The 26,856-nt window shown below is 40.2% G+C and overlaps 1 protein-coding gene and 1 pseudogene across 1 annotated transcript; both read left to right on the top strand.

Moving 5' to 3' along the window:
• On the top strand, positions 1-5,249 carry LOC134645730 (serine/threonine-protein kinase ATR-like; annotated as a pseudogene).
• A 9,144-nt stretch (positions 5,250-14,393) lies between these two features.
• LOC134645747 (serine/threonine-protein kinase ATR-like) lies at positions 14,394-19,648 on the top strand. Its single transcript, XM_063499316.1, is given in 12 exon segments — positions 14,394-14,465; positions 15,708-15,805; positions 15,900-16,129; positions 17,053-17,187; positions 17,290-17,430; positions 17,962-18,112; positions 18,206-18,308; positions 18,310-18,360; positions 18,554-18,707; positions 18,849-19,000; positions 19,088-19,193; positions 19,351-19,648. Coding segments are annotated over 8 exon segments (963 nt in total). The 5' UTR covers positions 14,394-14,465; positions 15,708-15,805; positions 15,900-16,129; positions 17,053-17,187; positions 17,290-17,358; the 3' UTR covers positions 19,525-19,648.
• Positions 19,649-26,856: the final 7,208 nt, after the last annotated feature.

Genomic DNA, 26,856 nt, shown 5'->3' with positions numbered 1-26,856 from the left:
GATTGTCAGTCCAAAGAGGGAGAGAGGAAAGAGGGGAGTGTGAGGAGAAAGTACAAGGCCAGGAAGAACCAGGTAAGAAAACAACAGGGAATAGTGACAGGCAAAACAGAAACTGTTAAACTGACAAAGAGAAAAAACCTGATTTTACTCATACAATCTGGAAGTTGTGTTCTCCCTATATTAAAGCTGCTATACAGAATCTGCAAAACAAACTGGGTTGTCAGCCCTGGCACTGCATTACCATATTGAACTTCAGTTAGAGGAAGTCATGGTTGCCAAAAACTTTTTGAAGCTCAAGAGTGAGGCTGGTGCCATCCCAGATATGTTAACATTGTACAATCTTCTAGATAATCAGATCTTCCCCAGACTGAAAACTGTTATTCAGGTTGCCCTAACAAACCTAGTTAGTAGCAGTAGCTGTGAAAGGTCTTTTAGTGTCTTGCGTCAGCTCCATACCTGGCTGAGAAGGACCATAGGTCAAAGCAGACTCCAGCACCTGGCTGAGAGTCAGTTGAGAAAGAGATGCTTGAGAGACTTGACCACCCAAATGTGATAGACAGATTTGCCAACCTCAAGGTGAGGCGACATAGGTTAAAAGAAAAGAAAAAATCTGCAGAGCCATAGGAGTATCTGCAGTAAAGATCTTTTCATACATTGTATACATTGTACCACAGGCCAAGGTGTCTCCATTTTTCAAATTTGTTTTATTAATATTTTGTACATTTGTACATTTCAAGGACTCTTCTATTTTTGGAGTGTATTTTTTATGTATCTGTATTATATTATACATACACATTAAAAGTGAATCTCTGTCCAAAAAATGCACTCAGTTTACTTTTTACTCACTATGAGCATCATTCATTATTCTCCCCCAATAATTAAGGTTAGGATATGTTGGTTTTTTTTTTTTTTTTAATTCCAATCATTTCTTCTTTGGCAGTAGTAGTCTTTAGCAGCATTTAAATAACTTTTATCAGATTTGATGGTTTTGTTACAGACTTTTCAAAAAGGTGTTTTGCTTTTCTTTCTCAAATGTGGGGATTAAATTGTGTTAAAAAGTGTCCAACTCCAGTCCTCGGTCCTGCAGCTTTTATATTCATCTCTACTCCAACACAGCTGAATCATATGATTGGATTAATTCTTCAGCATGCCATCAAGTTTGGCAAAGGCCTGATAACAAGCCATTCATTGATTCAGGTGTGTCGGAACAAGGATGCATCTAAAAGCTGCAGGACAGTAGCTCTCGAGGACTGGGGTTGCACACCCCTGCTGTAGACTATCAAACAACACACTTATCAACTTTCTCCCTTCTAGTGCTCTGCAGTTTGGAAACCAGTATATCTACCAGGCCATGCCTCGCATGCTGTCTCTTTGGCTGGACTTTGGAGCTAAAGTGTGTGAATGTGAGAAAGGTGGGCAATTCACACAGGGCAGGGAGATATTTCTAGTTTCAGTTTCATTGGCTTTTCATTAACACTTGAAATTATACCTATTCCCTCACCTCAGCTGGGCGAGCAGACAGACAGATGCAACAGGAGCTGAGTAAAATCAACACAGTAGTGAGCGAGCACTGCGCTAAGCTGGCGCCGTACCAGTTCCTGACCGCATTTTCCCAGCTGATCTCCAGGGTGTGTCACTCCAGCGATGAGGTCTTCAATGTCCTCATGACCATTGTGGCCAAAGTGTTCCTCACATACCCCCAGCAAGCTATGTGGCTAATGACTGCGGTGTCCAAGGTGAGAGAAATGAGCCACCCCTCATTTATTTAAGGTTGATGGTGATTTCTATAAACATGGAAATATAGCCTTTGTAATTCTAATGAGCTTGAAAGTCAATATTTGATAAGACCACTTTTAGTCTTCAACACAGCCTGAACTCTCTTTGGCAAGCTGTTTTGTAATTTCATTAGGTAGGAGTAGGAATATTCAGGAATAGTTCTCCAGGCTTCTTGGAGGACATTCAAAGCTTTTCCTCAAATGTTGTGGCTGCCTTCCATAACAGATAATAATAATAATAATGGATTGCATTTATATAGCGCTTTTCGAGACCCTCAAAGCGCTTTACAATTCCACTATTCATTCATTCTCACACACTGGTGGAGGCAAGCTACAGTTGTAGCCACAGCTGCCCTGGGGCAGACTGACAGAAGCGAGGCTGCCATATCGCACCATCGGCCCCTCTGGCCATCACCAGTAGGCGGTAGGTTCAGTGGCTTGCCCAAGGACACAACGGCCTTCGGGGCTCGAACCGGCAACCTTCCAATTACAAGACAAACTCCCAACTCTTGAGCCACGATCGCCCTACAATGCATGCAAATACATCTCTTCTTTTGTCATCCACTTATGTAGCGCCACTGTCCAAACAAAACCTTTGAAATCCCTCCAGAAAGCCTGGGGAACTATTGCTCAAGACCACTTTAAGAAATTACTAGAAGGTCTGGGTCTTTGGAAGCAAAATATAAACAAATGAGGGGTGACTATAAAGTTTAACTTTTGCAAGTCTGTTTATGTGGGGTTTTTTTTTTTTTTTAAATTTGAAATGTTATTTAGCAGATCAGTTCAAATCAAAATTACAATTTCTCTGTTAGCGTTTTCGTAATCAACTGCTTCTGCGTCCAAAATACAGCATTTATTTATGTCTGCTTTTCTTTTCTTTCCAGTCATCCTACCCCATGCGCATGAAACGCTGTAATCAGATCCTTAAGAAAGCCGTCAGTCTTGAACAGTCCCTGGAAAAAGTCATTGGAGATGCCAACTGACTGACAGACAAGCTTTTGGAGCTTTGTAATAAACCGGTATACACGCCCATGCACAAATACACTTCAATAGTCTATGACTTCTCAATCCTTAAATCATCTTTAGGCAGGAGTAGAGATGTTTCTAAATGTGTCTTACAGGTGGATGGTAACAGCACCACCACCATAGGTGCCTATAGCCTAAAGGGTTCGGATGGTCGGGGTTACACCATGATGTGTAAACCTAAAGATGACCTGAGGAAGGACTGCAGACTTATGGAGTTCAACTGTCTCATCAATAAGGTATCTGGGAGATTTCATTCAAACTAAATGGATATATAGAATAGAATAGAATAGAATAGAATTCAACTTTATTGTCATTGCACATGTCACAGTTACAGGGCAACGAAATGCAGTTTGCATCCATCCAGAAGTGCTTTAGCCATGATATAGATATATTACAATATATATTAGCAATAATATAGATATGTAAGTATATTACAGAAATGGGTCTATTACTATATAGTGAGTTCTGGCCCATAGAGCAACTTGCACGTTAGGTCAGAATAAAAAGACTTACTAACTTTTAGAAGTTCATTCTTATTTTATGTGTTGTTCTAGCCTTAAATTTGAAATTAAATATTATTCATCTTCTCATAATGTGAACAAAAACTCAACTTTTTTTTGTTTTTTTTTACAGTCAGGAGCTCATTGTGTAGCACAGCTGTACTAAATGAATCAATATGTGTGCAAATTACATGACAATACTTAAGAAAAAGTGAGAAGAACAGCATTTATATGTGCTTGTTTGTACTTCGTGTTTGTGTAGTGCCTCCGTAAAGATGCTGAGTCCAGACGGAGGGAGCTACACATCCGGACTTATGCTGTGATTCCCCTCAATGAGGAGCGCGGCATCATCGAATGGGTTAACAACACTGCCGGGTTGCGGCACATTCTCACAAAGCTGTACAAAGAGAGAGGTATCCCTTCTTATAACACCTACAATCAAAAACCTTTTTTTTTAAAGTAAATGTTGAGAAATAATTAAGTTCTCCTTTCTCTGTTTTTTTAAGGTATCTACCTATCAGGTAAAGAGCTCAGGAAGCTTATTCTTCCTAAGACAGCTCCCTTTGAGGAAAAACTGCGAATCCACAAGGAGGTGCTGTGTGCTCGACACCCCCGTCTTCTATGAATGGTTCCTCCGGACCTTTCCTGACCCCACGTCATGGTATGACCTTCACTACAACACTGCTATAATTATACTCCTGTAGGCCACTGCTTTACCAGAAATGTTAGTCATTTTCATTTAACATCTTGACCACATTTGAAAGAAGTTATTTCTAATCAGAATTTTTCAAAAATCTGCTTCAAGTGTAACTTAAATCCAAGAATAAATCTTTGGAGTATTTGTGTGTTTACAGGTACAGCAGTCGTTCAGCATACTGCCGCTCCACTGCTGTGATGTCCATGGTGGGCTACATCCTGGGTCTGGGAGATCGCCACGGAGAAAACATCCTCTTTGATTCCTTCACTGGAGAATGTGTTCATGTAGACTTCAACTGCCTCTTTAACAAGGTTTTCTTTTTTTTGCCTTAGGCTCAATAAAAATAATATTTAGGAATATTACTATATTGATTATTTATTATATGTATCCTTAACACCAGTGCATGTTATTGCTTTTAAGTTTGCCTGTGCTTTTCTCTCCTTTTCCACTAGGGGGAGACATTTGATGTGCCAGAGGTTGTTCCCTTTCGTCTGACGCAAAACATGGTGCATGCTATGGGGCCCATGGGCATCGAGGGCCTCTTTAGGCAAGCCTGTGAGGTTACGATAAGACTAATGAGAGACCAAAGAGAGCCACTCATGAGGTAAATTCACATAAAAAATTTTAATTTCAAATTCAACCATTTATAAATATTAAAAATGTGTCTCTGTTTTTAATTTTTCTTGCAAGTGTGCTGAAGACCTTCCTTCATGATCCCCTGGTGGAGTGGAGCAAACAAGCCAAAGGACTATCAAAAGCTCAGGCCAATGAGACAGGAGAGATTGTTAATGAAAAGGTGGGCATGTTTCTTGAATTTTTACCTCCTAAATTATATTTACTTGCAAATCTAAACCAGAGAGACTTTATTAATCCCAGAGGAAAACTGGGCTAAATACAGCACATTCCGGTTCAATAAAACCTAATAATGTTTGTTCTTTACGTTTCTCTGCTAGGCTAAAACCCACGTGTGTGACATTGAGCAGCGCCTGCAGGGAGTGATTAAGAGCAGGAATAAAGTGCTGGGTCTTCCTCTGTCAATTGAGGGGCACGTCCATTACCTCATACAAGAAGCCACAGATGATAAACTACTGTGTCAGATGTATTTAGGCTGGGGGCCTTACTTGTAGAAAGAAAAAGCACTCAATTCAGAAGATTATATTGCAATCTAAGCACTTTTGACTGTTTGTTCCTGAGCCTTTTTCCGTTTTGAGTTACTAAAAAAACATTGAAAAATGCAGCACTGTTGTACATTCCCTTGTAATAAACTATTTTGTTGGTTAAATGTGCTGTAGTGTGTGTCTTCTAATCTCTTAAACCTCAAACTCACAGAGCTAGACAGGCTTGTCAGCTGATTGTTTTAATCCCCTGTCTCCTGCTGCTTCTTCACTCCTGATTACAGCCAACTGGCCCAACTTTTTACATAAAAGCACCACTTAGAATTAAATGTCTGCTTAAAGAGCTGAATGTGGACTGGGTGAAGGTGTAAGAAGTAGGCAGTAGTTTGCTTTTAAGCTAGCAATATTTTTCTTATCTAGTAATGAGTTCAGGTAGTCAGAAAATCACTGTATTTGTAATTATTACTTTTCTTCTTTTTGTTAATGCTTGGCTGTTGTTGCAGCTGGCTTTGGGATAGATCAGGATGAGCTTTGTTGTGTTTATTTATTTGCATATTTTTAGTGGGAAAACACTTTCCAAGATAATTGCATGAGAATATACTTATAATCTGAAACGGAAGTGTATTTGTGATAATATTTATTATCACTGGTAATCTGTTGCTGTTGTCAGAGCGACCGTTTTAGCTCGCCGATGCTGTTATTTTCCACGGTTCTGGAAACATTAAAGACATCCAGCTCGACAGAAGAAGCACTCAGGCTGCGGAGGAGGATAAACTGTCAACAAACTCTAACCCTATATCAAATTCTACTCTAATACATTAAAATACCAGTACTAATGACCAAAGTACACATATGCAACACATTTTTTGCTTTCGTGGTTTACATCAAGAAAAGACAACAAAAGTCAACATGTTTTTAATTTGGATTTTTTTTATTTATTTCATTGTAATGACAATTAACTACAAAGTCTCCTGAAGGTGTTTTGAACTGTAAGGTGGAGGGCTTGCAGGACCTCTATCTTAAAGTTCAAAACGCCAATTTTAGAAAATTCCAGCAATCAAATTATCCCCTATGAGCAAGCACTTGGCGACAGTGGGGAGGAAAAACTGCCATAAAAAGCAGAAAACTCCAGCAGAACCAGGCTCATGTAGGGGCAGCCATCTGCTGCGGCTGGCTGGACTCGATGGAAAACAAAAAGGAGACACAATGAAAATATAATAGTTTTTTAGGAAAACTATGAAGGAATTTGATTTGACGCTATGATTGACGATTCAAGTCAGTTTTTGGATCATTTCTGCTTCGAGATTTTGCGAGAAGCAAGGCAGTGGAAAAGTCAAGGTCTTTAGTCATCGCTGCCCTTAAAACAGCATCTGAAGGGTTTCATTAAAGCTTTCTTCAATGCTGAAAAGAACCTGGCAACTCTGGACTTTTGTCGACAACTTGTGGGGACACCCAAATGGACTTTCAAGAGCCTCAAAATAGCCTCGTCAAATGAACTATCACATGCCAAAGCAGCATCCATGATCTTTTCTGGGGAGCCAAACTCCTTGATGAGTCCTTTAACCAGTTTTTTGGTCAATCCTCTCACGTCATTTTCCAGACGTGTTATAGACTTCGCGCTGCTGATTTCAGGTTGCACCAAGTTTTTGAGACGCTCAATGATGTCAGCTAGTGTTACGCCATCTGGAGGAGTGAGACAGCCTTTTCGCCTGCTTTTGGACTTCTCGAGAAGTCTAATTAGAACAAAGTAAACAAGGTTCTGGGATACTTCCTCCACTTGAGCAGATGACACTGACGCTTCTGAGAGCTTTTCCTCTACGTTTTCTGAGGGTTTGTCCTCAGAAAATCTGTCCTCTGACATTTCAGACAGTTTCTCATCTGTGGAGGGTTTCTCCTCAGACTTCTCAGAGGGTATGTCCTCATGCTTTTTGGAGAACTTGTCATCATACTGTTCAGACATTTTCGCCTCAGATTTTTCAGAGGGTATGCCCTCATGCTCTTTGGAGAATCTGTCCTCTGACTTGTCAGACAGTTCCTCCTCATCCTTTTTGGAGAATTTGGCCTCTGATTTTTCAGGCAGTTCTTCCTCCCTCCTCTCAAGAACTGGTGTTAAACTTAAACAAGAGGATGTTGAGCTTTTCTCTGGACACTTGGCCTGTCTTTCCGGAGATGCTGGTCTAGAATGACAGGGTGTTCTAGATTCTCTGCCACTTTTTTGAGAAGAGTCTGCCTCTGTATCTTTTGCCCGTGTCTGTGCTGTTACAATGAAGTTTTGGATATCTTTAATAGCATCAGACACTTTTTCGCTCTGAATAATTTCATCAATTTCTTCATCATCAACCAAGAGCAGAATCTTTTGCAAAAACTTTGCAACTGTGTCTTCTATGATTACATAGATGACTTCGGGAGAAAAGGAAACTCTTGATTCAGCTACTGTCTGTCGTGTCCTGGAGATAACAGAGTCTGATAGACTTCTACCCATAAAAGTATTGGGAATTTGGTATATACGACTTATCATTAAATGGTTGTACATTTTCTCTGTTAATTCCCTTGAGAAATTCTTGATGTTCTCGCTTATTCTAATGTTCTCAAGGGTTTTTTGGATAATATAATGTTCTTCCTGTTTTGTGAACTTGTTGTATATGTCAATAATTTCAGATCTGATGACATTAAAGTTAGTTGCAGTAGAACATTTTAGCATGGTTTCCAGAGTAGATGAGCTTCTTGAAGAAGCATGGAGAGACATGGTAGATTTTGGATGAGGAGTTTCGCATGTTGACCCTGGGAGGCTGACACTCGTATTGTCGTGGGAACCCATTCCCTCAGTTTCAGGGGAGCGGTTTAGGTTTAACAGACTAATAAAATGTTTTTTGCTCTCCTTCACTGTATTTTTCAGCCCCTCTTTCATCTTTTCATAATGTTTTTGTGCAAACTTGGAAAAATGGTGTTTGCGGGATTTTGGTGGGTCGCAAGGAGCACGTGAGGTGAAAAACTCTCTCACTTTATCGAAGATGACTCCCATGTTAAATCCAGATTTGGGTGAGATACATTTCTCACTGTGGGAAGAATAATCAGTGTCAGAAGAAGGGAGATTGTCAAATATAATATTGACAATGTCAGCTGCAAATTTTTCTACAATGGTCTCAGGTTCCAAACTTTCTGCTTGCCTTTCAGCTTCTGCACATTCCCCACTTTCTGAACTCTCTGTCTTTTCTGAAAGTTGCTCTATTTTAGCAGGTGGCTCAGTTTCTATATCTTCGTCGTCATCCAATAATTCATCATCTGCAGAATATGATTCTCGACTATATCTGGTCAGAATATCACTAACCTCCCAGATGGCCGATTCGCGTGAGATGCCGGACACACTGCTGTCGCTGCTGGATTCAAATTGACTTGAATCGCTTACCGCAATAAAGCGTGAGCTTTGCCGCTTTATTGCGTATAATTTCAAGGATGCGACAGCAAGATAAACCATGACACGGAGTCTTCGAATATTCGGAATTATTCCACTGACGTAAACAGCAGGGTTTGGCGGTAAATTGGGGTTCTCCCTGACCACGGTGGCAATCGACTTTACCTTATCTGAAATCTCCTTCTCAACCATCTTTGTCAGCAGTTCAGCACTCACAGAGTCATGCTCGGGGATGTTGAGCGCTTTAGCAAAAGTGACTGAGATGGCGTCACCAATAAATGGATTTTTTTCTAAATCCGTAGATGCACCACGCTGAATGGCGGGAAGCGCAACTCTCAAGATTTTGGCTGTGGCGATCTGTATGATTTCAGAAATCATATCGGCCAAAACTGCTCGAACATCAAAATCCAAAAGTCCATTTTCTATTAAGAACCACTGTTGGTCAGAGAGCTTGTTGAAGGCATTATTGATAACCGGGAACAGCTCATCTGGTGATAGGACCAGAGGAATTTCAGAATTATAATCCCGTGTTGGAAACATTGTTGTTCCACAAGGATTCCCTCTGTTAAAATCTTCCTGAAATGCTAAACTTTCTGATTTGAAAGAGTGAGGAAAGTTTGACATGTATAATCCGCCAGGCGAACTCTGAAAGCGATAACCTTTTGACTTAGCTTGGGTCCTATTTAAGGACTTTTCCCGGATCAAAGCAACACCAGATCAAAGACGTCTTCTGTGACGTTCGAACGCACGAATATTCGCGCATGCGCATAAGCACAGAGTTCCAGACACGTCGGGCGTTTATCAATATGCGTACTTGTGCGTACTTGCGTTCTCGTGTACTCGTGATACGTCATCAGTCGGAGACCAAGTACTGTTCCAATTCGAAGTACGCATCACGCCGAGAACGCAAAAAAGTCCCGGATGTGTTCTCGATCCGCCCGTTTTATCGAGCATGCATCGGCGTAGACTTGGGACAGCTAAATATCCCAGAATGCATTTCGTCCAAAACTCAACAGCAGACTCCCGGCACATCGTTTCCAACCCCCCCCCCCCCCCAAAACCGCTCGCGGACTTCTCACTACTCAGGTTAAAGAAACCCCAGCAGCTGTCTATAGTATTGAGTGTCCACTAGAATAGAAATAAAAGCGTTCTAACATCTCACCTGCTTGTTTTTATTAAGGTATGTACACGTATGTACATGTACACTATTTTTATTAATAGAGGTTTCACTACTGAGGTTAACAATGATATACAAGTCACTTAGATCACTTCTAAATGTTAATGTTTGGTTTATTTCAGTGTTTTATTTGTTCCTGAGTAAACTGGTTTGGCTGTGATTAAAGTTAAGCTTCATAACATGTTACTTACAGTTAAATTAAGAGGGGACGGCAGTAAAAACTCCGGACCTGTGACATCATCACGTACGCTGGTGTTCCAACTGTACAAATCACGAGTCCGTGCTCGCGTACTTGAGAATTGAGAAACGGCCCACGAGTCCGTGCTCGCGTTCTCGGCGGGTACGTACTCCCGTGCGTTCTCGGCGGGTACGTACTCACCGAGAACGCTGGGCATTGATAAACGGCCGTCATAACGGGTGCGCATGGCATCGTCACAAACCGTTCCACAACCAAGAGTTCATAATCTCGGCAGATCATCGCGCAAATAAATCTACAACTGACAATGAAGTCCATTTTCTGAGAATGAGAAACTATGGCTGTATCCCAATTCAGGGTCTGCAGCCTTAAAGTACGCAGCCTCAACGATCCTCAAGGGCCGCGTACTCAAAGACCGCTAAGACCGGAAGTGCGAGGCTTGTGAAATGGGACGGTCTAGCCTCCGTCGCGCTGCCCAGGTTGCCTAGCAACCATAACACCAACCGCTGGAAACGTTTCATACAGCTTTGTTTGACAGAAATGAAGGAGAACATATTTGTTCGTGTGTTTGTTTCTACACGAGCTTTGAGTGATTTAATAAGTATCTGAGGCTGAGACCACAGGACTGTAAAACATGATTGTTGGCCTTCATTTATGTACTGAACAGTCATTTAAGATTAGCTAGTAAATAACAATTAGCTAATGTTGTTCATGAGACTAAAGTCAGTGTAAATATGATATCGCCAATATTATAGTTATTATATTAATCATTATAAGTTATTACAGCAGTGAGTTTGAACTCTCAAATCAAATCACTTCTATTGTCACATCACATGTGCAGGTACACTGGTACAGCACATGTGAGTGAAATTCATGTGAGTGAACTCTGTGTCTAATACTGAGCTTCAGTAAAGATTCAAGTTGCAGTTATTTATATGTCCTATCACCTTAAATCTTCACTCAAAGACAAGTATCTTTGACAGTGTATATGTAGATGTATTATATATAAGAGGCAAATATTGTTCGTCTAATATGTTGGCATTACTAAATTTGGCTCAATGCTTACATATATGTGTAAAAAGGAAAATGTACGAACTGTGAAAACTGTTTCTGATAGAATGAAGAGTAGACTGATATATTAAATATTCCTTCATTGGGTGAGAAAATCAGACCATGTCATAACTGCTTTAAGTCAGACAGAATAGATATCAGAGCCTTAAACAGGCTGACTTCTGCTAAATGGGTCAAACTGGGCAGAAAGTAAACAAACACATAACATCCTTATAGAATATGATGTAACACTATAGATCAACTTACCTCAGAATATATAAAGCATATAAACAATTACAGCAATATGATGCAACAAACACAGCAGTACTACTAATCCAAAATACTCAAAGCTTCATAGAACTGAAACAAACATTTATTTTTAGCTCCATTCTGCTGCTGATACACACTTTAGGTTTCTGAACATTAAACTTGTTGCTGCCTTTCATAGTGTGTAACTTGAAGGCCCTGAGTACTTTCTCCCACACTGAAAACACTGGAATGATCAAATTATTTGAACATTACCTAATAAGACTGATTCAGGACAGACAATTAGTTATTTTAAACTTTCCTAGCGGTCCTTCACAAACAGGGAACAGTCTGTCTATTCTCTCCATCTGTCAGCTGCTGCTGGCTCTTCCTCCTCCTCTTCCTCACACACTGCTGAGTTTGTCCTGGTGGATCATCAGGGGTGCAATGGGTCCCTCAGTCTGTCCTCACTCTGGACACTTGCAGTTGTCACACATGGAAATCAAATGTGTGATAAGCTGCAGGATTCATACACAAGTGTAACTTATAAATACATGTTCATACTTTTATTACACAATCAGAGAGAAAGAAAAAGAGAGAGAGTGCAGGACAGACAGACAGGTGACAGTCTCAGGTGTATACACTGCTACAAAACAGCACAAGAGAAGGAGGATTTAGTGTTTGTGTTATTACGAGTGCTAAACAAGAAGCGTTCCCAGATGGTACAGTGGACACATGTGTGACTGCTGTGATTAAAGCATCTTTCTTTCAGCTTAACGAGTGAACCGTCAGCTCGTTCAAACACACGTTAAAGTCCGTTTGGCTCGACACCACCGAACAGAGGCAGCAATATAACATAGCTAACATTAACAGTGCAGTGAATCCTGCTTGTGCCGTGATATTCAGGACTGCAAACCGAGCAGCATCACTGACTTTCAGCTTGTTGTGTTTGTGGATATATGACTGACTTTAATTATCCATAGAATCATCACATTCTCTGTAAGATTAAGGTCAGCTATTGTATTATTATATTTTAAAGGCTTTAAAACCAAGTAAATGCTGAAAGTACAAACATCGCTAATGGCAAATAACTTTGCTGACATGTGGCCAACAGTAATGTTTTAATGTTCCTCATTATTAAACATTTGCACATAAATAAGTGACATAATATTCAGTACTTACGTTTAACAGTTTACTCTTCGGCCGCTACGCTTCTGCCGTCTGCGGCAAAATTATCCACAGTGACTGCCGCGCTATGAATTGTGGGATATGTTGGGCCACGAAGTCTACATCGCCACAGCCTTAAAATTCAGGGAAATGAAGGCCGCATTTCAGGGCCGGATTTCGAGCAGCCTTTGAATTGGGACAGCCTTCGGCGCGCCGCTGTGACGTAATCGGCCTTAAAATGCAGCCTTTAAGGCTGCAGACCCTGAATTGGGATACAGCCTATGGTGCAGTGAGCTCTCGAGTGCAGCCGCGGTCAAGCCAGCTGCACTTTGAATTTTGTTGATCTTTTTTTTTCCTTAATACGGTACGTGAGTTACTCTGAAACACAGCAGAGGGAGTCTTTTTTTTTATCCTGCAATGTTTTTCCTTATTTACTCCGGAGTGCAGCAGACGTTTTGCTGTTTTAACAAATATAATAGACTATAATCCTTACTTTAAATATTATATATATTAAAAAAAAACTATGTTAAAAATTCTTTAAGAGGTGACACAAATTTCAAATTTTTGTAACGTGGCAATATGCTGAGTGGCAGCTTTTTCCTTCATCACTTCCACAGTTTTTCTTAATAAGTTAGGACTGTAACAACTTCCAGAATAACCACTGCCAATTCTATCTATAAAAACTAATGTCACATAAATCAATCTTGTATTTATTGACAATATCAAGTAATAAAACACAGCAGGGGCGATTTTAGCCCATTTTTGGGGGTGCTGTAGCAATATTTCCTGTCTCATTGGTCTGAGATTTCGATAGTCCTTTGGCTTGTTTGCTCCACTCCACCAGTGGGTTATGAAGGAAGGTCTTCAGCACACTTACAAGAAAAATTAAAAACAGAGACATTTTTACTATTCATGAATGGTTGAATTTGACAATAATCATTTTATGTGAATTTACCTCATGGGGTACATATTATAAATAATCAATCTAATAACATTTCTAAATAATATTTTTATTGAATCTGAGGCAAAAAAAAAAAAAACTTGCTAAAGAGGCAGTTGAAGTCTATATCAAGGGCGATTTTATCCCATTTTGGGGGGTGCTGTAGCACACCCAACATTAATCAAGGCACCCCCAAAGATTTCTTACTTTTTTGACAATATTTGCTGTTTGTGTGACACACTACTAAAAATATAAAAAGCATACAGTACTTAATTGAAGTGGAACATTCTAACAACAAAAGTATAGATAACCCCTCCCCCCTCCCAAAATGGTTTGTTCCAGCTCTCCCCTACTCTGGCTCTAGCGCCCTTGCGGACGTGTAAGTGCCTGGCTTAAAATTGGACGTGTTAGCTGCATTTAACCTTCAGTTACTCTTTATATAGTTAGGTAGGAGTCAGGCCATGTTTCTTTTTAGCTGAAAAACATTACACCCAGGTAACCTGCTGTGTTGAAAACGTGTTTCCCGACTATGTTTGCTACCCTACAATCCGTCCTGCTCTGTAGTAAAATCAGCGACATTTGACCGTCCTGTTGCTCGCATTGAAATGTATATAGCCTATTTAAAGTCTAAAACTTAAAATTGTCCGTAGCCTACTCTTGTTACCACGGTCCTGTTTGAAATGTAATGAGAGAAGCTGGTTATTTTGTCATATGTGCATGTGCCGATATTGAACCCAAGGTATAACTAGCTAACTGACTGGATGCCCATTAACCTTATAACTCTTGTGTGTGTGTGTGTGTACAGAGAGACAGCCAGGTTCATAATGGATATAAGGAAGTTTTTTTTTTTTTTTTTAAAAAAGGAGCCACATTCAGGTAAAGGTGTAAAATCAAACGATCCATCAATAAAGGATAATGTTGGATCAGTGTTTCAATATTTATATCTTTTATTAGATGCACATGTGGTTTGGTTATTTGCCTTTTGGTTGAAAGTACACTGAGAGAGGACTTTTTTATTAGTGATCTTAATAGTATTTTTTTTTCATATTAATGTAAGTTTTAAATCTAATTGAATACAATCTATTTGTGTATGATTGTCAGTCCAAAGAGGGAGAGAGGAAAGAGGGGAGTGTGAGGAGAAAGTACAAGGCCAGGAAGAACCAGGTAAGAAAACAACAGGGAATAGTGACAGGCAAAACAGAAACTGTTAAACTGACAAAGAGAAAAAACCTGATTTTACTCATACAATCTGGAAGTTGTGTTCTCCCTATATTAAAGCTGCTATACAGAATCTGCAAAACAAACTGGGTTGTCAGCCCTGGCACTGCATTACCATATTGAACTTCAGTTAGAGGAAGTCATGGTTGCCAAAAACTTTTTGAAGCTCAAGAGTGAGGCTGGTGCCATCCCAGATATGTTAACATTGTACAATCTTCTAGATAATCAGATCTTCCCCAGACTGAAAACTGTTATTCAGGTTGCCCTAACAAACCTAGTTAGTAGCAGTAGCTGTGAAAGGTCTTTTAGTGTCTTGCGTCAGCTCCATACCTGGCTGAGAAGGACCATAGGTCAAAGCAGACTCCAGCACCTGGCTGAGAGTCAGTTGAGAAAGAGATGCTTGAGAGACTTGACCACCCAAATGTGATAGACAGATTTGCCAACCTCAAGGTGAGGCGACATAGGTTAAAAGAAAAGAAAAAATCTGCAGAGCCATAGGAGTATCTGCAGTAAAGATCTTTTCATACATTGTATACATTGTACCACAGGCCAAGGTGTCTCCATTTTTCAAATTTGTTTTATTAATATTTTGTACATTTGTACATTTCAAGGACTCTTCTATTTTTGGAGTGTATTTTTTATGTATCTGTATTATATTATACATACACATTAAAAGTGAATCTCTGTCCAAAAAATGCACTCAGTTTACTTTTTACTCACTATGAGCATCATTCATTATTCTCCCCCAATAATTAAGGTTAGGATATGTTGGTTTTTTTTTTTTTTTTAATTCCAATCATTTCTTCTTTGGCAGTAGTAGTCTTTAGCAGCATTTAAATAACTTTTATCAGATTTGATGGTTTTGTTACAGACTTTTCAAAAAGGTGTTTTGCTTTTCTTTCTCAAATGTGGGGATTAAATTGTGTTAAAAAGTGTCCAACTCCAGTCGTCGGTCCTGCAGCTTTTATATTCATCTCTACTCCAACACAGCTGAATCATATGATTGGATTAATTCTTCAGCATGCCATCAAGTTTGGCAAAGGCCTGATAACAAGCCATTCATTGATTCAGGTGTGTCGGAACAAGGATGCATCTAAAAGCTGCAGGACAGTAGCTCTCGAGGACTGGGGTTGCACACCCCTGCTGTAGACTATTAAACAACACACTTATCAACTTTCTCCCTCCTAGTGCTCTGCAGTTTGGAAACCAGTATATCTACCAGGCCATGCCTCGCATGCTGTCTCTTTGGCTGGACTTTGGAGCTAAAGTGTGTGAATGTGAGAAAGGTGGGCAATTCACACAGGGCAGGGAGATATTTCTAGTTTCAGTTTCATTGGCTTTTCATTAACACTTGAAATTATACCTATTCCCTCACCTCAGCTGGGCGAGCAGACAGACAGATGCAACAGGAGCTGAGTAAAATCAACACAGTAGTGAGCGAGCACTGCGCTAAGCTGGCGCCGTACCAGTTCCTGACCGCATTTTCCCAGCTGATCTCCAGGGTGTGTCACTCCAGCGATGAGGTCTTCAATGTCCTCATGACCATTGTGGCCAAAGTGTTCCTCACATACCCCCAGCAAGCTATGTGGCTAATGACTGCGGTGTCCAAGGTGAGAGAAATGAGCCACCCCTCATTTATTTAAGGTTGATGGTGATTTCTATAAACATGGAAATATAGCCTTTGTAATTCTAATGAGCTTGAAAGTCAATATTTGATAAGACCACTTTTAGTCTTCAACACAGCCTGAACTCTCTTTGGCAAGCTGTTTTGTAATTTCATTAGGTAGGAGTAGGAATATTCAGGAATAGTTCTCCAGGCTTCTTGGAGGACATTCAAAGCTTTTCCTCAAATGTTGTGGCTGCCTTCCATAACAGATAATAATAATAATAATGGATTGCATTTATATAGCGCTTTTCGAGACCCTCAAAGCGCTTTACAATTCCACTATTCATTCATTCTCACACACTGGTGGAGGCAAGCTACAGTTGTAGCCACAGCTGCCCTGGGGCAGACTGACAGAAGCGAGGCTGCCATATCGCACCATCGGCCCCTCTGGCCATCACCAGTAGGCGGTAGGTTCAGTGGCTTGCCCAAGGACACAACGGCCTTCGGGGCTCGAACCGGCAACCTTCCAATTACAAGACAAACTCCCAACTCTTGAGCCACGATCGCCCTACAATGCATGCAAATACATCTCTTCTTTTGTCATCCACTTATGTAGCGCCACTGTCCAAACAAAACCTTTGAAATCCCTCCAGAAAGCCTGGGGAACTATTGCTCAAGACCACTTTAAGAAATTACTAGAAGGTCTGGGTCTTTGGAAGCAAAATATAAACAAATGAGGGGTGACTATAAAGTTTAACTTTTGCAAGTCTGTTTATGTGGGGTTTTTTTTTTTTTTTAAATTTGAAATGTTATTTAGCAGATCAGTTCAAATCAAAATTACAATTTCTCTGTTAGCGTTTTCGTAATCAACTGCTTCTGCGTCCAAAATACAGCATTTATTTATGTCTGCTTTTCTTTTCTTTCCAGTCATCCTACCCCATGCGCATGAAACGCTGTAATCAGATCCTTAAGAAAGCCGTCAGTCTTGAACAGTCCCTGGAAAAAGTCATTGGAGATGCCAACTGACTGACAGACAAGCTTTTGGAGCTTTGTAATAAACCGGTATACACGCCCATGCACAAATAGACTTCAATAGTCTATGACTTCTCAATCCTTAAATCATCTTTAGGCAGGAGTAGAGATGTTTCTAAATGTGTCTTACAGGTGGATGGTAACAGCACCACCACCATAGGTGCCTATAGCCTAAAGGGTTCGGATGGTCGGGGTTACACCATGATGTGTAAACCTAAAGATGACCTGAGGAAGGACTGCAGACTTATGGAGTTCAACTGTCTCATCAATAAGGTATCTGGGAGATTTCATTCAAACTAAATGGATATATAGAATAGAATAGAATAGAATAGAATAGAATTCAACTTTATTGTCATTGCACATGTCACAGTTACAGGGCAACGAAATGCAGTTTGCATCCATCCAGAAGTGCTTTAGCCATGATATAGATATATTACAATATATATTAGCAATAATATAGATATGTAAGTATATTACAGAAATGGGTCTATTACTATATAGTGAGTTCTGGCCCATAGAGCAACTTGCACGTTAGGTCAGAATAAAAAGACTTACTAACTTTTAGAAGTTCATTCTTATTTTATGTGTTGTTCTAGCCTTAAATTTGAAATTAAATATTATTCATCTTCTCATAATGTGAACAAAAACTCAACTTTTTTTTGTTTTTTTTTACAGTCAGGAGCTCATTGTGTAGCACAGCTGTACTAAATGAATCAATATGTGTGCAAATTACATGACAATACTTAAGAAAAAGTGAGAAGAACAGCATTTATATGTGCTTGTTTGTACTTCGTGTTTGTGTAGTGCCTCCGTAAAGATGCTGAGTCCAGACGGAGGGAGCTACACATCCGGACTTATGCTGTGATTCCCCTCAATGAGGAGCGCGGCATCATCGAATGGGTTAACAACACTGCCGGGTTGCGGCACATTCTCACAAAGCTGTACAAAGAGAGAGGTATCCCTTCTTATAACACCTACAATCAAAAACCTTTTTTTTTAAAGTAAATGTTGAGAAATAATTAAGTTCTCCTTTCTCTGTTTTTTTAAGGTATCTACCTATCAGGTAAAGAGCTCAGGAAGCTTATTCTTCCTAAGACAGCTCCCTTTGAGGAAAAACTGCGAATCCACAAGGAGGTGCTGTGTGCTCGACACCCCCATCTTCTATGAATGGTTCCTCCGGACCTTTCCTGACCCCACGTCATGGTATGACCTTCACTACAACACTGCTATAATTATACTCCTGTAGGCCACTGCTTTACCAGAAATGTTAGTCATTTTCATTTAACATCTTGACCACATTTGAAAGAAGTTATTTCTAATCAGAATTTTTCAAAAATCTGCTTCAAGTGTAACTTAAATCCAAGAATAAATCTTTGGAGTATTTGTGTGTTTACAGGTACAGCAGTCGTTCAGCATACTGCCGCTCCACTGCTGTGATGTCCATGGTGGGCTACATCCTGGGTCTGGGAGATCGCCACGGAGAAAACATCCTCTTTGATTCCTTCACTGGAGAATGTGTTCATGTAGACTTCAACTGCCTCTTTAACAAGGTTTTCTTTTTTTTGCCTTAGGCTCAATAAAAATAATATTTAGGAATATTACTATATTGATTATTTATTATATGTATCCTTAACACCAGTGCATGTTATTGCTTTTAAGTTTGCCTGTGCTTTTCTCTCCTTTTCCACTAGGGGGAGACATTTGATGTGCCAGAGGTTGTTCCCTTTCGTCTGACGCAAAACATGGTGCATGCTATGGGGCCCATGGGCATCGAGGGCCTCTTTAGGCAAGCCTGTGAGGTTACGATAAGACTAATGAGAGACCAAAGAGAGCCACTCATGAGGTAAATTCACATAAAAAAATTTTAATTTCAAATTCAACCATTTATAAATATTAAAAATGTGTCTCTGTTTTTAATTTTTCTTGCAAGTGTGCTGAAGACCTTCCTTCATGATCCCCTGGTGGAGTGGAGCAAACAAGCCAAAGGACTATCAAAAGCTCAGGCCAATGAGACAGGAGAGATTGTTAATGAAAAGGTGGGCATGTTTCTTGAATTTTTACCTCCTAAATTATATTTACTTGCAAATCTAAACCAGAGAGACTTTATTAATCCCAGAGGAAAACTGGGCTAAATACAACACATTCCGGTTCAATAAAACCTAATAATGTTTGTTCTTTACGTTTCTCTGCTAGGCTAAAACCCACGTGTGTGACATTGAGCAGCGCCTGCAGGGAGTGATTAAGAGCAGGAATAAAGTGCTGGGTCTTCCTCTGTCAATTGAGGGGCACGTCCATTACCTCATACAAGAAGCCACAGATGATAAACTACTGTGTCAGATGTATTTAGGCTGGGGGCCTTACTTGTAGAAAGAAAAAGCACTCAATTCAGAAGATTATATTGCAATCTAAGCACTTTTGACTGTTTGTTCCTGAGCCTTTTTCCGTTTTGAGTTACTAAAAAAACATTGAAAAATGCAGCACTGTTGTACATTCCCTTGTAATAAACTATTTTGTTGGTTAAATGTGCTGTAGTGTGTGTCTTCTAATCTCTTAAACCTCAAACTCACAGAGCTAGACAGGCTTGTCAGCTGATTGTTTTAATCCCCTGTCTCCTGCTGCTTCTTCACTCCTGATTACAGCCAACTGGCCCAACTTTTTACATAAAAGCACCACTTAGAATTAAATGTCTGCTTAAAGAGCTGAATGTGGACTGGGTGAAGGTGTAAGAAGTAGGCAGTAGTTTGCTTTTAAGCTAGCAATATTTTTCTTATCTAGTAATGAGTTCAGGTAGTCAGAAAATCACTGTATTTGTAATTATTACTTTTCTTCTTTTTGTTAATGCTTGGCTGTTGTTGCAGCTGGCTTTGGGATAGATCAGGATGAGCTTTGTTGTGTTTATTTATTTGCATATTTTTAGTGGGAAAACACTTTCCAAGATAATTGCATGAGAATATACTTATAATCTGAAACGGAAGTGTATTTGTGATAATATTTATTATCACTGGTAATCTGTTGCTGTTGTCAGAGCGACCGTTTTAGCTCGCCGATGCTGTTATTTTCCACGGTTCTGGAAACATTAAAGACATCCAGCTCGACAGAAGAAGCACTCAGGCTGCGGAGGAGGATAAACTGTCAACAAACTCTAACCCTATATCAAATTCTACTCTAATACATTAAAATACCAGTACTAATGACCAAAGTACACATATGCAACACATTTTTTGCTTTCGTGGTTTACATCAAGAAAAGACAACAAAAGTCAACATGTTTTTAATTTGGATTTTTTTTATTTATTTCATTGTAATGACAATTAACTACAAAGTCTCCTGAAGGTGTTTTGAACTGTAAGGTGGAGGGCTTGCAGGACCTCTATCTTAAAGTTCAAAACGCCAATTTTAGAAAATTCCAGCAATCAAATTATCCCCTATGAGCAAGCACTTGGCGACAGTGGGGAGGAAAAACTGCCATAAAAAGCAGAAAACTCCAGCAGAACCAGGCTCATGTAGGGGCAGCCATCTGCTGCGGCTGGCTGGACTCGATGGAAAACAAAAAGGAGACACAATGAAAATATAATAGTTTTTTAGGAAAACTATGAAGGAATTTGATTTGACGCTATGATTGACGATTCAAGTCAGTTTTTGGATCATTTCTGCTTCGAGATTTTGCGAGAAGCAAGGCAGTGGAAAAGTCAAGGTCTTTAGTCATCGCTGCCCTTAAAACAGCATCTGAAGGGTTTCATTAAAGCTTTCTTCAATGCTGAAAAGAACCTGGCAACTCTGGACTTTTGTCGACAACTTGTGGGGACACCCAAATGGACTTTCAAGAGCCTCAAAATAGCCTCGTCAAATGAACTATCACATGCCAAAGCAGCATCCATGATCTTTTCTGGGGAGCCAAACTCCTTGATGAGTCCTTTAACCAGTTTTTTGGTCAATCCTCTCACGTCATTTTCCAGACGTGTTATAGACTTCGCGCTGCTGATTTCAGGTTGCACCAAGTTTTTGAGACGCTCAATGATGTCAGCTAGTGTTACGCCATCTGGAGGAGTGAGACAGCCTTTTCGCCTGCTTTTGGACTTCTCGAGAAGTCTAATTAGAACAAAGTAAACAAGGTTCTGGGATACTTCCTCCACTTGAGCAGATGACACTGACGCTTCTGAGAGCTTTTCCTCTACGTTTTCTGAGGGTTTGTCCTCAGAAAATCTGTCCTCTGACATTTCAGACAGTTTCTCATCTGTGGAGGGTTTCTCCTCAGACTTCTCAGAGGGTATGTCCTCATGCTTTTTGGAGAACTTGTCATCATACTGTTCAGACATTTTCGCCTCAGATTTTTCAGAGGGTATGCCCTCATGCTCTTTGGAGAATCTGTCCTCTGACTTGTCAGACAGTTCCTCCTCATCCTTTTTGGAGAATTTGGCCTCTGATTTTTCAGGCAGTTCTTCCTCCCTCCTCTCAAGAACTGGTGTTAAACTTAAACAAGAGGATGTTGAGCTTTTCTCTGGACACTTGGCCTGTCTTTCCGGAGATGCTGGTCTAGAATGACAGGGTGTTCTAGATTCTCTGCCACTTTTTTGAGAAGAGTCTGCCTCTGTATCTTTTGCCCGTGTCTGTGCTGTTACAATGAAGTTTTGGATATCTTTAATAGCATCAGACACTTTTTCGCTCTGAATAATTTCATCAATTTCTTCATCATCAACCAAGAGCAGAATCTTTTGCAAAAACTTTGCAACTGTGTCTTCTATGATTACATAGATGACTTCGGGAGAAAAGGAAACTCTTGATTCAGCTACTGTCTGTCGTGTCCTGGAGATAACAGAGTCTGATAGACTTCTACCCATAAAAGTATTGGGAATTTGGTATATACGACTTATCATTAAATGGTTGTACATTTTCTCTGTTAATTCCCTTGAGAAATTCTTGATGTTCTCGCTTATTCTAATGTTCTCAAGGGTTTTTTGGATAATATAATGTTCTTCCTGTTTTGTGAACTTGTTGTATATGTCAATAATTTCAGATCTGATGACATTAAAGTTAGTTGCAGTAGAACATTTTAGCATGGTTTCCAGAGTAGATGAGCTTCTTGAAGAAGCATGGAGAGACATGGTAGATTTTGGATGAGGAGTTTCGCATGTTGACCCTGGGAGGCTGACACTCGTATTGTCGTGGGAACCCATTCCCTCAGTTTCAGGGGAGCGGTTTAGGTTTAACAGACTAATAAAATGTTTTTTGCTCTCCTTCACTGTATTTTTCAGCCCCTCTTTCATCTTTTCATAATGTTTTTGTGCAAACTTGGAAAAATGGTGTTTGCGGGATTTTGGTGGGTCGCAAGGAGCACGTGAGGTGAAAAACTCTCTCACTTTATCGAAGATGACTCCCATGTTAAATCCAGATTTGGGTGAGATACATTTCTCACTGTGGGAAGAATAATCAGTGTCAGAAGAAGGGAGATTGTCAAATATAATATTGACAATGTCAGCTGCAAATTTTTCTACAATGGTCTCAGGTTCCAAACTTTCTGCTTGCCTTTCAGCTTCTGCACATTCCCCACTTTCTGAACTCTCTGTCTTTTCTGAAAGTTGCTCTATTTTAGCAGGTGGCTCAGTTTCTATATCTTCGTCGTCATCCAATAATTCATCATCTGCAGAATATGATTCTCGACTATATCTGGTCAGAATATCACTAACCTCCCAGATGGCCGATTCGCGTGAGATGCCGGACACACTGCTGTCGCTGCTGGATTCAAATTGACTTGAATCGCTTACCGCAATAAAGCGTGAGCTTTGCCGCTTTATTGCGTATAATTTCAAGGATGCGACAGCAAGATAAACCATGACACGGAGTCTTCGAATATTCGGAATTATTCCACTGACGTAAACAGCAGGGTTTGGCGGTAAATTGGGGTTCTCCCTGACCACGGTGGCAATCGACTTTACCTTATCTGAAATCTCCTTCTCAACCATCTTTGTCAGCAGTTCAGCACTCACAGAGTCATGCTCGGGGATGTTGAGCGCTTTAGCAAAAGTGACTGAGATGGCGTCACCAATAAATGGATTTTTTTCTAAATCCGTAGATGCACCACGCTGAATGGCGGGAAGCGCAACTCTCAAGATTTTGGCTGTGGCGATCTGTATGATTTCAGAAATCATATCGGCCAAAACTGCTCGAACATCAAAATCCAAAAGTCCATTTTCTATTAAGAACCACTGTTGGTCAGAGAGCTTGTTGAAGGCATTATTGATAACCGGGAACAGCTCATCTGGTGATAGGACCAGAGGAATTTCAGAATTATAATCCCGTGTTGGAAACATTGTTGTTCCACAAGGATTCCCTCTGTTAAAATCTTCCTGAAATGCTAAACTTTCTGATTTGAAAGAGTGAGGAAAGTTTGACATGTATAATCCGCCAGGCGAACTCTGAAAGCGATAACCTTTTGACTTAGCTTGGGTCCTATTTAAGGACTTTTCCCGGATCAAAGCAACACCAGATCAAAGACGTCTTCTGTGACGTTCGAACGCACGAATATTCGCGCATGCGCATAAGCACAGAGTTCCAGACACGTCGGGCGTTTATCAATATGCGTACTTGTGCGTACTTGCGTTCTCGTGTACTCGTGATACGTCATCAGTCGGAGACCAAGTACTGTTCCAATTCGAAGTACGCATCACGCCGAGAACGCAAAAAAGTCCCGGATGTGTTCTCGATCCGCCCGTTTTATCGAGCATGCATCGGCGTAGACTTGGGACAGCTAAATATCCCAGAATGCATTTCGTCCAAAACTCAACAGCAGACTCCCGGCACATCGTTTCCAACCCCCCCCCCCCCCCCCCCCCAAAACCGCTCGCGGACTTCTCACTACTCAGGTTAAAGAAACCCCAGCAGCTGTCTATAGTATTGAGTGTCCACTAGAATAGAAATAAAAGCGTTCTAACATCTCACCTGCTTGTTTTTATTAAGGTATGTACACGTATGTACATGTACACTATTTTTATTAATAGAGGTTTCACTACTGAGGTTAACAATGATATACAAGTCACTTAGATCACTTCTAAATGTTAATGTTTGGTTTATTTCAGTGTTTTATTTGTTCCTGAGTAAACTGGTTTGGCTGTGATTAAAGTTAAGCTTCATAACATGTTACTTACAGTTAAATTAAGAGGGGACGGCAGTAAAAACTCCGGACCTGTGACATCATCACGTACGCTGGTGTTCCAACTGTACAAATCACGAGTCCGTGCTCGCGTACTTGAGAATTGAGAAACGGCCCACGAGTCCGTGCTCGCGTTCTCGGCGGGTACGTACTCCCGTGCGTTCTCGGCGGGTACGTACTCACCGAGAACGCTGGGCATTGATAAACGGCCGTCATAACGGGTGCGCATGGCATCGTCACAAACCGTTCCACAACCAAGAGTTCATAATCTCGGCAGATCATCGCGCAAATAAATCTACAACTGACAATGAAGTCCATTTTCTGAGAATGAGAAACTATGGCTGTATCCCAATTCAGGGTCTGCAGCCTTAAAGTACGCAGCCTCAACGATCCTCAAGGGCCGCGTACTCAAAGACCGCTAAGACCGGAAGTGCGAGGCTTGTGAAATGGGACGGTCTAGCCTCCGTCGCGCTGCCCAGGTTGCCTAGCAACCATAACACCAACCGCTGGAAACGTTTCATACAGCTTTGTTTGACAGAAATGAAGGAGAACATATTTGTTCGTGTGTTTGTTTCTACACGAGCTTTGAGTGATTTAATAAGTATCTGAGGCTGAGACCACAGGACTGTAAAACATGATTGTTGGCCTTCATTTATGTACTGAACAGTCATTTAAGATTAGCTAGTAAATAACAATTAGCTAATGTTGTTCATGAGACTAAAGTCAGTGTAAATATGATATCGCCAATATTATAGTTATTATATTAATCATTATAAGTTATTACAGCAGTGAGTTTGAACTCTCAAATCAAATCACTTCTATTGTCACATCACATGTGCAGGTACACTGGTACAGCACATGTGAGTGAAATTCATGTGAGTGAACTCTGTGTCTAATACTGAGCTTCAGTAAAGATTCAAGTTGCAGTTATTTATATGTCCTATCACCTTAAATCTTCACTCAAAGACAAGTATCTTTGACAGTGTATATGTAGATGTATTATATATAAGAGGCAAATATTGTTCGTCTAATATGTTGGCATTACTAAATTTGGCTCAATGCTTACATATATGTGTAAAAAGGAAAATGTACGAACTGTGAAAACTGTTTCTGATAGAATGAAGAGTAGACTGATATATTAAATATTCCTTCATTGGGTGAGAAAATCAGACCATGTCATAACTGCTTTAAGTCAGACAGAATAGATATCAGAGCCTTAAACAGGCTGACTTCTGCTAAATGGGTCAAACTGGGCAGAAAGTAAACAAACACATAACATCCTTATAGAATATGATGTAACACTATAGATCAACTTACCTCAGAATATATAAAGCATATAAACAATTACAGCAATATGATGCAACAAACACAGCAGTACTACTAATCCAAAATACTCAAAGCTTCATAGAACTGAAACAAACATTTATTTTTAGCTCCATTCTGCTGCTGATACACACTTTAGGTTTCTGAACATTAAACTTGTTGCTGCCTTTCATAGTGTGTAACTTGAAGGCCCTGAGTACTTTCTCCCACACTGAAAACACTGGAATGATCAAATTATTTGAACATTACCTAATAAGACTGATTCAGGACAGACAATTAGTTATTTTAAACTTTCCTAGCGGTCCTTCACAAACAGGGAACAGTCTGTCTATTCTCTCCATCTGTCAGCTGCTGCTGGCTCTTCCTCCTCCTCTTCCTCACACACTGCTGAGTTTGTCCTGGTGGATCATCAGGGGTGCAATGGGTCCCTCAGTCTGTCCTCACTCTGGACACTTGCAGTTGTCACACATGGAAATCAAATGTGTGATAAGCTGCAGGATTCAAACACAAGTGTAACTTATAAATACATGTTCATACTTTTATTACACAATCAGAGAGAAAGAAAAAGAGAGAGTGCAGGACAGACAGACAGGTGACAGTCTCAGGTGTATACACTGCTACAAAACAGCACAAGAGAAGGAGGATTTAGTGTTTGTGTTATTACAAGTGCTAAACAAGAAGCGTTCCCAGATGGTACAGTGGACACATGTGTGACTCCTGTGATTAAAGCATCTTTCTTTCAGCTTAACGAGTGAACCGTCAGCTCGTTCAAACACACGTTAAAGTCCGTTTGGCTCGACACCACCGAACAGAGGCAGCAATATAACATAGCTAACATTAACAGTGCAGTGAATCCTGCTTGTGCCGTGATATTCAGGACTGCAAACCGAGCAGCATCACTGACTTTCAGCTTGTTGTGTTTGTGGATATATGACTGACTTTAATTATCCATAGAATCATCACATTCTCTGTAAGATTAAGGTCAGCTATTGTATTATTATATTTTAAAGGCTTTAAAACCAAGTAAATGCTGAAAGTACAAACATCGCTAATGGCAAATAACTTTGCTGACATGTGGCCAACAGTAATGTTTTAATGTTCCTCATTATTAAACATTTGCACATAAATAAGTGACATAATATTCAGTACTTACGTTTAACAGTTTACTCTTCGGCCGCTACGCTTCTGCCGTCTGCGGCAAAATTATCCACAGTGACTGCCGCGCTATGA

The sequence above is a fragment of the Pelmatolapia mariae genome, linkage group LG16_19 (genome assembly GCF_036321145.2).
Source record: "Pelmatolapia mariae isolate MD_Pm_ZW linkage group LG16_19, Pm_UMD_F_2, whole genome shotgun sequence".
Taxonomy (NCBI): Eukaryota; Metazoa; Chordata; class Actinopteri; order Cichliformes; family Cichlidae; genus Pelmatolapia; species Pelmatolapia mariae.
The sequence above is the reverse complement of the archived record's forward strand: the minus strand, read 5'-3'. Positions and strand labels throughout refer to the sequence as shown.